At 45.2% G+C, this 15,988-nt stretch overlaps 1 protein-coding gene and 1 pseudogene across 1 annotated transcript in view; one reads left to right on the plus strand and one right to left on the minus strand.

Annotated features, from left to right (window-relative positions):
* Nucleotides 1-7,396, minus strand: part of GPM6A (glycoprotein M6A) — a 260,729-nt gene extending 253,333 nt beyond the window's left edge. The window contains exon 1 of the mRNA XM_057537457.1: nt 7,244-7,396. Within this exon, the coding sequence (XP_057393440.1) occupies nt 7,244-7,247 (4 nt within the window). The 5' untranslated portion in view covers nt 7,248-7,396. The remainder of the gene's footprint in view (nt 1-7,243) is intronic.
* Nucleotides 7,397-15,536: 8,140 nt separating this feature from the next.
* Nucleotides 15,537-15,660, plus strand: LOC114238706 (small nucleolar RNA SNORA18; annotated as a pseudogene).
* Nucleotides 15,661-15,988: the final 328 nt, after the last annotated feature.

Genomic DNA, 15,988 nt, shown 5'->3' on the forward strand with positions numbered 1-15,988 from the left:
TGCCGCAATTAAGAGTTTGCATGCCACAACTAAGGAGCCTGCCTGCCGCAACTAAGACCCGGCACAACCAAAGAAATAAATAAAATAAATATTAAAAAATAAAAAGAAGCGTTATCATAACTCATTTGTCGAACATTAAGAAAAAAAAAAACTTTGCATTTCACTAGCATATATCCCACGCTTAGGAAAACACTAAGCTGGGCAGATAGTGGAAATTTTTCATGCAGGAAATATATTTAAGCTGACAGTGGTTTTGCATTTCCATTGGGAAATAGAAAGGACGTACCATGGAGTAAAGGCGAGCATGATCAAAGAGTTGGAGGTAAGAAAAGGCTGAGGGTGAGTAGATGAAATTAGTCTGTAGTTTCTTTCGGTTAAGGGATAAAATGCATGAGCGATAATAGCAGGAAATGGAGTTGGGGAGGTCAGCAACACGATTAAGAGCTGTGCTTGAGTGGGGTGTCTTGATCATCACATGGGGGTGATTAGGAGGAGGCCAAAGCGGGGAAGTAACTGGCAGTGAAAAGACCACTAAGGTGCAGGCCGGAGGGGGTGAGGGACTGGCGGAAAGCAACGGGAATGACACAGGATAAGACAGTGCAGACGGTCGGAGGGCTAATGACGTTTGCTCAACAAGGCCAGTCTATTCGAGTCATCAAGAAAAAGAAAGAGGAGGAAGAGGGCAAAGGAAGAGAGGAGGGAACCAGTCAGATCCCGGCAGGAGGAACCCCGTTTTGCAGGCGTTGAGGTTGAAGCGCTAGAGGGGCGGCTGGGTGGAGACAGCTGACACTGAAGCCCAGTGACACGGCTTCGGGAGTTACGAGCACATAAGTAACACTTGGAACCATGAGACGGGAAATCATTAGTAATTTTCAGAGGGAGAGTTTCACTAAACTCTGGAGAGCATCACCCCATCCTAAGGCTAAGAAGTGACTGGTAAGGAAGGAAAGAGCAACTAGACAGAGACTTCCTCAGGTTAAGTCTCAACAGGACACAAGTGAGGAGTAGTATCTGTCACGGCGCTCAGCCAGCTTGATGGGCGACAGAGGCTTTCTGGAAGAGCCAATTCTCAAAGCGTGTCCTAGGCTTCAGCCTCAACACTGGTTGAACCACATGTTAGCACTGAAGGTCCACCAGTCAAGCCCAAACCTTCTGAATTTGAATCTTGGCAGTGGGGACCAGCAATTAGTACTGAACGTATTCTCCGCGTTATTCTATTTAGACAATAAACGCGGAGGTTCTAGAAAAAGAAGTCTTACAGAGACAGCAAGAGGTATTTATTGTGCTATCATTATATAGTTTGGGTAGATCTCGTACATCGTAGAGAAAGTAGTGAGTGACTATTTTGACAGGTCATCTTAACAAACTAAAGAAGAATTTAACTCCATGTCATAGTACCTTCTGAACTCCTCAGGCATTATTCCAGTTCTGTTGGTTATATAGGTCAGGCCTTTATTTCTTGTCGAGATGTGCTTTTTGTTTGTCTGCCGCATCATGACTACCGGGCACAGAGTACATGGCTTCATATTATCTACCCTCATTTCCTCACCGCTTGTCAAACAGTTGAAAATAGAATGACCTCAAATCAGTCAGGTTGAAACAGAAGCTAATTCTTTTTTAAGGCCTCTAAGTTTCTAGGTTGAAACTAATTCCGTCCTGGACTTTAAACCCATCTCATTTACCCTAATTTTTCTTTGTTTTTCGACTGTCTAGGAGAAAGACCTATATTTTTGTACCATAAATGACAGCTCTGACTCTTTCCTGTTAAAAATAATAAAATGAGATTTACATTTAAAGTTCTAATAAACTGAATCTTACATGTTTAATTTAGAAACATATCTTTCAAAAAATAAGTACAGTTAAGACTACACTTATTTTTAGTTGCACCATACCAATTCCAATTATGTATTTTGTACAGTTAACACGTTTCTGAAAAATAAAGCAAGCTTCTCAACAGTTCGCTACAAAACATTTAGTTTATTGTGACAAGAGGATATTGAATAAAGGATTTATGCTAATTGACCTACCTTCCAATTTATGACATAAACTCAAATTTAAGTAAAATAAACAGTAATTTACAACAGCCTTAGAACTTCAAATTTAAATTAAAATAAGAAATATTAGCTGATCGTATTTGAAATTATTCTGAGTAGAGCTTATCCCACCATTTTATTAACACATTTCCACCCAGGCATGAACTTCCACACTCAAATGTTTTACTGTGAAACTTTAGTGTGACTATCTGGACTTCTTCATAGTTCTAACTAAAGTTTCAATGCTTTACCATGTGTTTCAGAAAACTTGTATCAAATTTTCAGTTGTAAACCTGACGATGTCTCTACTGTGAAACACACTTACATCTCTTAGGAATGAAATTCAGTAGCTGCCTACCTCAGTTCCTTCTCTCCTTCTCTCCTCGAATCAGGAGGAAGGGGGGTCTAATGCCCCTCCTCTTGAATTTGACTGTCCTGAATGATTTTTGTGACCATTAGAAGACAGCTGAAGTGATGTTTTGGGACCTAAGATGTTCTGGTTATAAGAGGCCTTGCAGCTTCTGCCGGGTTTTTTCTTGGAACACTTTTCTAGCGCTGTTCCCTCTTGGAACCCAGCCACCATGTTGTGAAAACTCCAAGCCACTTGGAGACAACCCCACCTGAAGTCCCAGCCAACAGCGAGCATGTTGTCAGCTACAGGTGGGAGCTACTTTAGACGACAAGCCCAACCAAGTCTTCAGATGCTTGAACCCCCGGCAGATACTCAACTTCAAGGCAGGAGACCTCAAATGAGAATTGCTCAGCAGTCAGTCCACAGAACCATGAGAGATAATAACAAATTGTTGTTTTAATTCACTAGTTATGGAGATAGCTGTTACGCAGTGAAGATAACCAGAATATTAATCTTTCTCTGCTCAGGTTCAGACTATCAGACGTTTATAATTTCCTAGGGAATATAACATACTAGAGGCCAACTGACCCTTACAAAGTTTTGCCCAGTAGTCTAGCATCTTTAACATGTTCTTGATTTGTTTAACGGAAATAGCTCAAGCTTATCTTTTTACATGTTTTTTCCTCTAATTGTTACTAAATCAAGATCTGAGCTACATAAATGTACAGAATCATGCCCAACCCCTCATCAAACAAAAGAGGAAACAAGATCCCCAAGATTTGCATAATCCACCCAAAGATTATCATTTGCTTCTCCTGCTTCATATCTTGGCTCTTCGTACCTTGTTGACAACTGCCTCTAGGGGTCATACTTTCCTGGGGAAAAAAAGTGTGAGTTCAAGACAATACCATGTCTCATTATTCTTGGCCTTAATTTGCAAATAATTTTACAGATCCTTAACCAAGTCCATTTTTACTGAAATTGAATGACAGCAAAATATTTCTGTCTGATGTTCTCCTCTTGTCAAAATTTCTGGACTCCTAGATCTAATACTGAATGTTAAAGATGTCACATTTCACTGTTCTAATTTTAGGGCATTGATACACATTATGTAGTTGATGTTTCTCTTCCAGCAAACAGTGTTTCTCCTCCTTCCCTTTCCCTCCACCCACCTCCCTATACTCCTACCTCCAGACAGATAATTCATATATTATATGGATTTACCTCTCACCAAAGATTGGTGATCTTCTAACTTTTATTTTCCTTCTTGTTCTTGCCCTCTGATTAATTTCTCACTGTATGTTTCCAATCTACTAACATTTGTCTTTAGATGTCTAACCAACACCTTTTAACTAACATTTCAAAAATGAAATTAATCTTCTGTCCAAAGCATCCAGAAAATAAACCATCTGTTTTATCCTTTAAATAATCTATCAAGGGACCTACTATATCCCCAATCCTCAAGGTTTCAAATCTCCAGAAAATACCTCTTATTCATTCTCTTCTTTATTGCTTAATTTCCTAATTTTATAGACTTTTCATTAGAAATACCATTCATCTATCTTTTTTTCCCTCCATTTCCACTATTGCCACTCTTCCACTAGGACTGAGCTAGACATGTACCATATCATTTCAGGATTACTGTGACAACTGGTTCTGTCCTCTCCAATTTATCCTGTGTCTTAAACAACACTGCTCAATTTATCTTCCTTAAACACTAATTCCATTACAATTCTTCTTTGCTCAAGAACATTCCATGATTCTCTACTTCCTCTTACATAAATTCTAAATTCCTCTGGTTGCTTTTGAAGGCTCTCCAAACTCAAGTCCCATCTTGTCAACCCAGGTCCATGTCTTACAGCTCCGCTCCCCCAAATTCCTTCCTGCTTTGGGTAGGGGCCCGTTATTCTATCTAGAACACCTCTTCCCAAATCCTTCGCATCCATCCAAATACCACCAGGCTCAATACCACTCCCTCCATGAAACTTTCCATGATAATATCTAAATAATGAACTAAATAATGTCCAACATCACCTTCCAAATAAAACAAAGAACGGTAAGTGACGTGGTTAGAGGAGAAATATAAAATACCCCCCCACCTATCTCACACTGGAGCCTGGAATTTCATAATCAGAGACCATGTGGGTTAAAGTTAACCTTGCAGCTAAAATATAAATATTCTTAGCAAGGAGTCAGTCCTGCATTTTTTCAGTATGAAATGCTTCATCATATCCTTTCTGGAGAGCAAAATTTGGGTGCAGAGGGAAAGCCTGTTGCATACCTAGATTAGCTGAAGGCATCACTGAGGAAACAAAATATATAAAAGGAGGAAGCAAGGGATACCAAAATCTCAATTTGCCTACTTCGCAAATAACTTTTTTTTTGAGGATTAGCCTTGTGCATTATAAATAACTATCAATTATTCAGAATATTTGATTAACCAATTACTCTCATTCTTCCACGATGCTAGAGTATGGATTTCTTCTTCTGAGTCAAGCAAGAATTGATTGCTATATTCACTCCCATAGCACCATCTTCCTTTTTTTAAATGATGAATTTCAGTTGTCATGACACCAGAAAAAGATGGATTCAGCTTGCTGGCATAGTCAGGCATTCTGCTACACTGCTTTCCCCTTTATCCTAGCAATTTGGACTCCAATGCTAAACCCTCACCCCCCTACTACCTCTAAATAAAAGAAGTTCTAAGTAATGTGTTTTTCACAAGTAAATGAAAAGAAGAGGAGAGAGATGACCTGAAGTGACCAAGTGTTTTCTCTCTAGTTTCTGGACAGGCTTCCTTCCTTCTTTCTCTCATCGGCCCCCCTCGGCTCCTTCCTTGGCTCTTCCTATTTGTGGACCACGTGTCTGGGTCACTGTCCTGAGTGCTGGCCTCACGCTCTCACTCTAGCGCTACCCACTTGTTCCTTTCTCTACTTCCCTGACCTCTGGGTTCTCACCTGCTTCCTCTATCCACTCTCTCCTACTAGCCATCTGACACCTACATGAGTTTTTAGTGACCTCGATTACAATAGGAAAAGGTAGTCCATTCCTGGCAGAAAAAGGAAGAGACAAACTTTAGGTATCTGTCAGTTTACAGGTAGGACAGAGAAGTCTTCAAGCTCAGGATTGGCAGAAGAGCTCAGGTGCTAACTCCACCCCCTGCCCCGGAGAACACTCTCCTGTAACCTGGGATCGTGTGTAATGTATCCAAGAACATTGAAGTAAAAGCCAAGACCAACCGTTTTCATTATAGCTTGGAAATGCAACCTAGAGAAATAATTAACTGCAAAATTATGTGTACTTTACCCGTTGATAGACAGTCCACTCAAGCTTAAGGTTACAAGGCAAAAATGTCATTCTTTCTAGAGATTTTATGTTGCATCCAAATAGCATCTTAATGTTTTTAGTAAAATGAATGGGTTACATCAGTCAATTATTTTGGTTTTCCATTTATGAGAGCTTTTTCCCTCTATGTGCTATTCTAACAAGAGTTTATATGCCCATGTATTTAGAAAGAAAGGCAAGAAAGAAGGGAGGGAGAGGGGGAGAGAGAGAGAGAGAGAGAGAGAGAGAGAGGGAGGGAGGGAGGGAGGCAGGAAGGAAGAGCCTGAAACTCATTCTGCCGTACTTGGGAAAATGTTTTATCTTTCCTTTTTAACTTGAAAACATTCCTTCCGTTTCAGAAAACTTTTAAAGACAGTTCTTCTTGCAGATCATCTGCAACACTATTTTATTCAAAGGCCCTAAAAATGGGTCTTTCTAAAACTTCTCCAGAATCACGCAAGGGACTACACACGTCTTGACCACAATTAACATTCACAGGCAAAAATGTCCTCGGCTTTCTCTTTTTTCCTTTCTTCCAAGTTGGCCAGCGTCTACGAACGGCACCGATTAGCAGTCAAAGCACCCCCTAACCCTCGAGCCTGTGGGAATTTAGGAATCTGCACCCGAGCACGTCAATCCCAAAGGCCTCCTTTACCCTGGAAGAAATCCCGGACAACAAAGGACAAGCGAGAGGCCGGGGGAGGGGCGTAACGCGCTCGGACGCGAAGCACCGAGAACGCGGGCGTCGACGAGCCAGCCGGGCCGCCGCTGGGTCGCTCGCTGCTCAGTAACCGTGAGCGGCGGCACGGCCAGGCCCCTCCGGCCTCCGGGCCGGGCCGCGCCGCCTCTGCAGGGCGCGTGACGCCTGCGCTCCGGCCCCCGCGCCCAAGCCTCCTCGTGGGACGCCGCCTCCTCGGGCTCCGCTTGGCCCGACGGGTTCACACCCGCTCCCCCTCCGCCCACCCACACTCCCGGGGCCGTTGCAGCTGCAGCCGCTCAGCTCGGAAGCGGGCGGGCCCCGTCTAGAAACTTGAGCGGAGCGGCGCGCGCCCCAGCGCCCCGGGACCGGGGCCGGGACGGGCAGCCCGCGCCCCTCGCCACCGGCCCAGCTCTGCTGGAGGCACGTCGGCCTCCAGCCTCCACGACAAGCCTTTTGTGCCGCGGTGGCGGGCCGCCGAGGCGGGGGCTGGAAAGGGTCCCCAACTCGCCCCGTCCCAGCGCCTTCCCGCACGCAAACCTGGGCGAATGGAAAGTGCACGACGTCGCCACTCCTCGAGCCCCGTCTCAACTTGCTCGCCGAACCGCACACTGAAACGTGGCACACGTGGGGACAGCCACCCCGCCCCCCGACTCTCCTTATCCTCCCCCCGACCCCGGGCCGCCCGCGCGCGGCGACCCCCGGGCCGCGGTCCTCCCCCGGCGCCCGGGAAAAGTCCACAGACGGACGGGGGAGGCGGGGAGCGATGCGGTCCGAGGCCGACCGACACCCACTTTCTTCCCGGCACAGCCGCCCCCGAGGCCGAGCCTCACTCACCCATGGCGCCGCGTCCCCCTTCCCTGCGGCCCCTCCGGAGCGCAAGCGGCCGGCGCAGCCCGGGGCCGAGGGCTCCGCGCGCCTCCCCTGCTCCGCGCGCCGCGGCGAGTGACGGCCTCGCCCCTCCCAGCCTCGCCGGCTCCCGGGGCTCCCGGCTCCGCGGCGGCCGCGCAGACCCCTCCCTCTTCCCACCTGCGCCGCGGGCGACTGGCTGCGGCCTCGCGGTTCCCGCCGCGCCCCCCCCCGGGCCCCCTCCCCTCCCCGCTCAGGCCCGGGCGAGCCACGTGCAAACGCCCTTCCCCGCCCCCCTACGTTAAACACACATTACACACCCAAACCGTCTCAGCGCCCCACGGACGACCGGGTAGCCAAGATAATCGTCCCCAACGTGGAGAGCAGGAAAGATTCTTCCAGAAGAGTTTGATGGGATGATTTCTACATTCCCTAAAATCTTCTCTTGTTTTCAGTATTCCAGTTTTCCCCTTAATAACAACATTAAGGCAATAGGAAGAGAAAATTCTCCCTTGAATTTATGTCTCTTTTCTTTCTTCTCTGTTAAATATATTTCTTTCTGTAACCTGGTAAAGCTATAAAGTCCTAAAAGAGACACACACACACAAACACATCATCATCATCATATGCAGAAGTCACCTGGAAAATAAATGACTCAGTGCAAGAAGCAGTAGATAGTGCTGAAAAAACAACTGGGCTTGCCAGGTGGGAGGAATCGGTTGTGATTTTGGCTCTACTACTAACATAGTGGGACTCAGTTGCTTAATTTGTAACATGAAAGACCTGGAAAAAGTGATCTCTAAGGTCCCTTCAAGCTAAAAAAAAAAAAAAAAAAAATTATATAATTCCTTGGGCTATTGGCCTAGTTCTTTCAGGATTCATAGTGGAGAAGTTATTTCAGTAAGTCAGTCCCCAAAGTATCTCAAGCTCCTTTTTCGTACAGGACACACCCTAAAGTATACAAATCTATGCCATGAATAAGCAGAAGAATGAAATGAAGTGCATGGTTACCAACCTTGAGGAACATTGCTAAGTAATGGAGAAGACACGATACGAAAAATAATTCAGAGCATGTTTGGCAGAAAAACATGAAGAAATGCTGAGCATATCATTAAAATGGCAGAGAAACGTTTGCACAGCTGTTTCTCACGTAATGGAAGAGGCACACTCCTGGAAGGATGCCGTGAATGCCTTTCAATTAAATGTAAATAGAAAGTTGTTCTTGTGGGTGGGGAAAGGAAGTAGTCGATAAAAGTTAAAAGTGTTCAAGGTACCACTGAGAAATGCATCACCGTTCTGGAAATTGACGAACATGAGCCGTGATTGCAGCAAAGCATAATACTTATACCTGGGTCCAAGAAAGATAAATGATGAATGTTTGGAGATTAATTCATAAGCACAGCTTTTGGATCACCACAGACAACTTACTTCTTATTTCCTGAGGCTCTATTTCAAGATATTATAATTCTAAAATTAGAACTATTCTTTTTCCAGTGGAATTACACCATGATTCTGAAATACAAAATAATAATTATAACATAAATTAAGTGTGGTTTATTAAGTGTCAGGCACTGTTCTAAAGGCTTTACATTAACGCATATAGTTCTCACAACAAACTTATAAGGGAGATACAGTTATTCCCACTCTACTGATAAGGAAACTGAGCCACAAAGAAATAAATCACTTACCCAAATTCATATAGATAATAAACAGAAACGTGAGATTCAAACCCAAGCAGAAATGCTCCAGAGCCCATGAGCTTAATCAGTTCACCACACTATCTCTCAATAGTTATATGGCTAGCCACATGCTTGAGAAAGGTGGTGGTATCATCTTCCAATATTAAGAATAATTCATAAATATTTTAGATACTCCTAGTAAGAATTCTGAAATACAATAAAGATATATCTCATTATATACTGCTATGTAATAATCAACATCTTGATGCTGTCTCTCTTTTGGCTGATTATAAATTAATGTGTCGAAATTTAATGTTTAAGTAATCTACCTTACAGTGACCATACAAATGGGCATCAATATTCTGGATCTCAGATACAAAGAAGCCATTATTTCACCTAAGCTTTAATAAATTACATAATTTTATATGGGAATTCAATTAACTCATTGCCTCAATATATTCTATTCATAACGCCAATTCTCCAGTATTTCTGTTTTCTCATTCCTCTCACCTAATTGTCCATCAGTCCCTACGATTCTGCCTCCAAACCATCTCCCCACTCATCCTCCTTCTCCAACCCCACTGCCTGGGCCACCTCTTCACAAGTCCTGTGCGGATGAGACTAGCACTTCTTTTTTAGAATATGGAGGTTCTAATCCACCACTGAACTCAAAATTGAGGCTTTAGCTAAATCCCGAGATGAGTGGAGAAGTTTCATTCCACATTCTATTGCAAACTGCAGGGGTTTGACCTAGGCACAGAGTGACTGGAGTTTGCTTGAGCATTTTCTGGCTCTGTCAGATATCATTCCAACATCGCCACAGTTTTGATTCATCTTGGGAGAATGTAGAATGAAAAGGAAGGAACACCATCAGCGGGAGATTGGAACACACAGACGTTAATTAGTGTGGGCCAGAGGAGTCCATGAATAGGAGTGCAAAAGAAACGTCTCAGTGTAGGGAAAGAACCCAGAGGAAGTCCTGCGAGGGGAGTGTCGGGAAGAAAGTAGTGTCACCTGGATTAGATTTCACAGACAGAGCCAATAAGATGAGGGCTGAGAAGTTCCCTCTGGATTTAGCAGTTATCAGGTCACTGGTGAAACAGGAGTGCTGGTTCAATACGTCAAGGGTTCCTGGGAATTCGAAACTGGCCCCCGTACACGGGGGGACAAAGAGAGACCAAAGGAAGAGGCAGCTACTCCAGGTTGGGAGGTAGCAGTGTAATAAGGGAGGGGATTGACTTAGGAGGCTTGTCTTGGGGGCCACAAGACCAGCAGATGTCCACCCCTGCCCGCCAGACTCTTCAGAGTTTATAGAGAGAGCCCTTAACTGGCTTCAGTAATGTAGACCATCCAGATGGTCTCAATAACACACTGCTCTCTCAAGGCTGCGTCCTTGAAAATGACTCCGAGTGTGGGAACAGTGGGCAGAAAGTACAGTCCAAGGACAGTGGGGGCGTGAGGAGTCTCCACTGCCTGGGTCCAACTCCCCAGTCACGTCCGCACGATGACCTTCTCCAACAATTAGCAAGAGTATTGTCAAAGGTGAGGAGCAGGTAACTTTGAAGGACAATAGGTAATGAGGAAGTGGGGGGTAGGAAGAGAATGTAGACACCCTATTCGTAGCTCAGCAGGGAAGGAAAGTAGATTGGGACTCAGGTAACAGAAGGGGTAAAGTTACGCAAAGTGTGAATGAAGTTTAAAAGCCAATTTAGTGGAAATAAAGCTGAAAGATGGGGACAGACAGAAGCTTATGTTCAAATATTGCTGAATTAGACCTCAAGATCTCGTAAGTTAAACAATTGGGAGTAAGGCCCAGGGTGAGAACAAAGGAGTAGATTTGCAAAGTGCAGTGGAGGTGATGGTAATTGGTATGGAGGGGAGGGACTTTGAGGACAGGTGTTGGGAGGGTCAGCCATAGGCATTCTAAAGTCTACTGCAGTGATATTAGGAGTTGGAAGGAAAGAAAAAAAAAAGTCTGAATCAAATTTAAATGAGATAATGCATTTGAAAAAGACCTTGAAAATGTTAAAGAGCTATACAAATGCTAGTTGCAAATGCAAATACTAATAGAGAAGATGAATGGAAATAGTTTATGGGTGGCCATAAAAGCCAATCAAAATAATTTATATATGAAAGAGTCAAGAGGAAGCCATGGATCCTTGAGCAGGATAATGAATGATGAGAGGGAGGTTTTCGGAGAGCAAGCTGGTTTTTCAGGGAGTGGAAATGCCGTCCACAAGACTCGTATCATTTCTGTTGTTTAGTTTAATTTTCTGTTTGTTTCTTTTAGGCTTAAAATATTGGAATGGTCGTTTCATAGCAATATTTATCATATAGATGTGACCCTCAAGCCTTGTTTTCCCTCAAGGAAGAAAAACCAACACCACAGCTCCCAAATAGAGTCCCCTTTCCAGTCCATTGACATGAGTCCTATTCTTAGGATAGTCTCACCAGGCTTTCATTCACCTTGAAGGGAAGGGTTTGGTTTTTTTGTTATTGTTTTTGTTTTTTGGGGTTTTTTTTTTTCAGTTAGGTCACAAGAGAATTTTGAAGGAGTCAAGGCCTTCTCTTGCAAAGTTGTGGACAAGTGTCTTGTGACAGCTGTAACAGTAAAGCAGGGTGTTATTTGTTTGTTTTTAACTATTGTATTTAAACACAATATATAAGTTAGAGTATACGTGTGTGTGTGTGTGTGTGTGGGTGTTTATTTCTATAGAGCCATCCTTCCTCTTGCACAAACATGGCTTCCCCTCTTGTCCCAGACTCCTCCTGGCAGTCTTTTAAGCTTAGCAGTTATGCTTTGGAGGGTCATGGAGGTGCTGGGTACCCTCTTAGTCTGAGCCCCGTGGAGGGGACACCAGGGCAGTTTGCACACCTGCACCCTCCACTGCACGAAGCCCTCCTGGCTGGTGTACGATGCACACACAGAGCGTGTACTTCTTGCTCTGCTCCCACCCGCAGCTCTTCTCACCCACACCTGGCTCATCTCCAGCACTGCCTTGTTGGGCTCCGTGGCGTTCATGATCTTCTGGCTCCATGTGAAGGGCAGAGACCATAACCTGACCTCCTGACATTCTTTCTTGATTTTATCACTGCCTCGCCCACCTCTGCTGCCCACCACGTCGTGTTTGATCTACTGCAGTCTGCTTTCAACTTGATGCTGGTTTTTTTCCTGGCCAACTTGAAACGCGAGCGTCCGCAGAGGAGATGAAAAATCTCCCCGTGGCCCCTTGCTAGCCCCGGGTATCACCTGAAGAAGGGCCTGGGTCACACCTCACGCCATCAGGCAAATTCCACTGGTTCTGCGCCTGCACCAGCTGCCCACAGGGGAGGCAGTGTCCTTTGGAGGGTGCGCCCTGGGGGGAGATGCTACTGTCTGGGGTTCCCACCCGGCTGCTGATGCCGCGCAGGAGAGGCAGGCACAGGGCCACCCTGGGGGGTGCGCTGGGGAGGTGGTCTTCCTCTCCGCGCAGGAGAGAAGGCTGGAAGGCACTTTAGATGCGCTGCTGGCCTCTGCCCTGACTTCCACTCCTCCCCAGCCACTGATTTTCTGAGTTGCTTCTACTCTGACTCTTCTTCGAGTAAGAATTAAAGGTGAGAGTGACACGTTGGCTGAAACTCCGCTGCTTTGGGTTGGCAGAAACCCTGTGCTGTACCTTGCAGGATGGTGTTGGTGGGACCAGCTACAGGTGAGGGCTTCAGAGTCATGGCGTAGCCCCCCTGCTTGGATCTCATGCGGCCCAGGAGCAGACAGGTGGTCATCACTTTGTCTCACTTCTGCTCCATTGACGAGTCCTGGATCTCCTCCCGTGTCTAGCCCACGGACACCATTACTGCGTCTCTCAGGGATCCTCGCGGTCAGGAAGCGGCTCAGCGCAAGGCCTTAGCTCCCCCTCGTGGCCCACGTTCATCCGTGGATGCTCATGGTTTCTGCTGAAGTGCCTCTCTTGCTGGGGGTGAGGGTAAGGCATCTCGTGAGCGGGTCTCACACTCCGTGGACACGTGGAACAGTGTCTGCTCTGCTCAGTACCTGCTCCTACATCTCCTTGTCGTCTGTCCATGAAAAGGCAGGGACCCGCTGAGCGGCCTGTAGAGGATGGCCGCCAGGCCATACACACGCACCGCAGGGCTGCGGTACTTTTCGCCCTGGAAGAGTTCCCGGCGGCATGTGGGGCAGTGCCACAGAAGGTGCCCAGCTTGTTGCCCTGGGGGAATTCATTGCTGGAGCCAAAATCTCCACCATCAGCCTCCAAAAATAGGTTTTCTGCTTTGGATCTCTCACTCAGTTTGAGCCCCTGTAACGACATACCACAGCCTGGGTGGCTTCAACTACAGATATTTCTTTCTCACAGCTCTGGAGGCTGTGAGGTCCAAGGTCAACGTCCCAGTGGATCCGGCTCCTGGAGAGAACTCTCCTCCTGGCTGGCAGACGGTTGCCTCGCTCTGTGTCCTCCCGCGGTGGAGAGAGAAAGCTCTGGTCTCACCTCCTCTTCCTGCAATCATGGGCCCGCACCCTTATCACCTCCTCTGACCCCAGTTACCTCCCAAGGGCCCCCTCCAAATACCGCCACGTTAGGATACGCATGGGGGATCTGTTGGGGGTCCAAACCCATCAACATGTGGACTTGGGGGGACGCAGACAATCAGGCCACAGCAGTCCCTGGGGACGAGCCACCCCTGAGGACAGGACTGTACGGCAGACACGATCTGGTGGAGGTCGCCTCAGGCCTCTCTCTCTCTCTCTCTCTCTCTCTTTCTTGCTGCCATGGGCCACGAGGTAATGGGACAAGTCTCCTCCACTGGTTTACTGCACGGCAAGGGCTCCAAGGCCTTCGTGCTTTGGACTCTGTGTGGCCGTCCCCGGACCTTGGTGCAGCTCTGCTGAACCATGTTACTGGTCTTCGCGGCCACCGCGTTCCCAGGCAGGGTGTGCGCCCACCATCGCCAGCAGGCTTGAGGAGGTGGTAGCTGCCTTTCTGGGTCTAACCCGAGGTGGCCGAGAGGCCCCGCAGTGTGTGGGGCCGACCGCTCCATTTTCTAAAAGGTCAGTTTAGAATGGTGAAAAGCTGCTCCAAATCCCCTCAAAGTAAAGCCGGGCCCAAAGTCCGCACGATGGCTAATTTTGTGTGTCAACTCGACTGGCCCAGGGTGCCCAGATTACGCATCATTTCTGGGTGTGTCTGTGAGAGCAGTTCTGGAGAAGATGAGCATCTGAACCAGCGGACTCAGGAAAGCAGCTCCGCGGCCCCAGTGTGGGTGGGCGGCCTCCCCTCCACGGAGGGTCTGCGAAGAGAACAGAAAGGGGAGGCCGGAGGCACTTTTTCCACCTTTTTCCTGCCTCGTTGTCGAGCTGGGACAGCTCATTACATCTTCTTCTGTCCTGAGACTGGGATTCATACCATCAGCTCCTCCAGCTCTCAGGAGTTTGCTCAGGCTGGACTGAATCCCACCACTGGCTTTCCTGGGGCTCCGGCTCGCAGACGGCAGATCGTGGGATGGGACTTCTCAGCCTCCGTAATCCCGTGAGCTAGTTCCTTATTATACATATATGCATATAATCTATAATAAATCCATACTATAATATAAAATTATAAATAACAATTACATTATTATATAATAGCAATACACTATTATATAATCTATAATAAATCCATACTATAATATAAAATTATAAATAACAATTATATTATTATATAATAGCAATACACTCTTATATAACCTATAATAAAATACATACGATACATAGTATATATAATATGTATACATTATATATATAAAATACATATATACATATTATATATATTATATATAAAATACATATATTATATATCCTATTGGTTTTATTCTCTGTTGAGCCCTGACTAATACAGTTCACCCAATTAACTGGTCATTATAAAGGGATCAAACCACAATAACAGACAAAAATAATAGTAAACAAAAAAAAACCCTACAAACTAAGTTAAAAAGTAAAAGTAAGAAAATATGAATAAAGGAAAAATAAAACTGAGAAAAAGAAAAACGAACAAAGTGAGAAAAGTAAAAGAAAAGGAAACTGAAAAAAGGCACAAAGAATTTTAAAACGAGAAAAATTAAGAGAGTAAAAGAATTAAGAAAAAATAAAAAGGAAAAGATGAGAAAAAGAAAAAATACAAAAATGCAAAAAAATATAAAATGAGAAAAGAAAAAATTAAAAAAAAAGAAAAAAGAGTACGGCATTAAAAATAGTGAGAAGAAAAAAAGGGGGTGAGGGGATAAGAAGCAAAATAGACAAAAAAGTCAAAGAGAAAAATAGGTAACTTTGGTCAGATCCCGCAGGGCACCAAAAACCCTGGATGGTGATGTGATTCCTCTCTTCTGTTTGTTCCCGTTATTACTTCCGTTCTCAGCTCCTTAATGTTTGGTCTGTATCCATACTTATTTTGTAAACACACCAGATTAGTATTTAGAGCCCATAGACTTAAGGATGCGGAAAGTATCAGGCCTCAGTGCCCTTTATATTCTATGGCCTTAGTTTGTATTCACACACTTTTAAAGAATGTGGCATGTTTCTTGCAATGTCCTCTATGCAACTGACATTTATAATCACGTTAGCATCTCTCTTGAGTTAGGCTCATTGGTGTATCTTTTAAAAAACCTTCGCTGGAAACGCCTCATAGAGTATCTGTGTGGTTTCCTTTACTCGTAGAATTACCTGTTAGATCTGTGGGAAAGAACTACAAGACAGAGCTGCCAAGTAAACTATGAAAAACCTAATAGTCAAACTTTTTTTATCTTAGATATTGGCATATCCCAATGATCTGTACTGTTCTAGGGTGTGATGGCTTAGGAGTGAATATGATTTGAACCTAATACATTTTTAGAGGATGTCAAATTCAGAACTAGGCAGATCCATCTCCTGACCCTAAATATGGTCCTAAAGTAAACCACTTGAGGAAATTGGATCCCAAAGATTCCAGGTGGGGATTTCTGAAGTGTGTCCATATTCCACTGGAGATCAAAGAAGCCCAACTAAAAGAATTGTGGGCTGATTCACATGACAACTTCTCTCTGAGAG

Source organism: Balaenoptera acutorostrata, chromosome 21, assembly GCF_949987535.1.
Source record: "Balaenoptera acutorostrata chromosome 21, mBalAcu1.1, whole genome shotgun sequence".
In the NCBI taxonomy this organism is placed as follows: Eukaryota; Metazoa; Chordata; class Mammalia; order Artiodactyla; family Balaenopteridae; genus Balaenoptera; species Balaenoptera acutorostrata.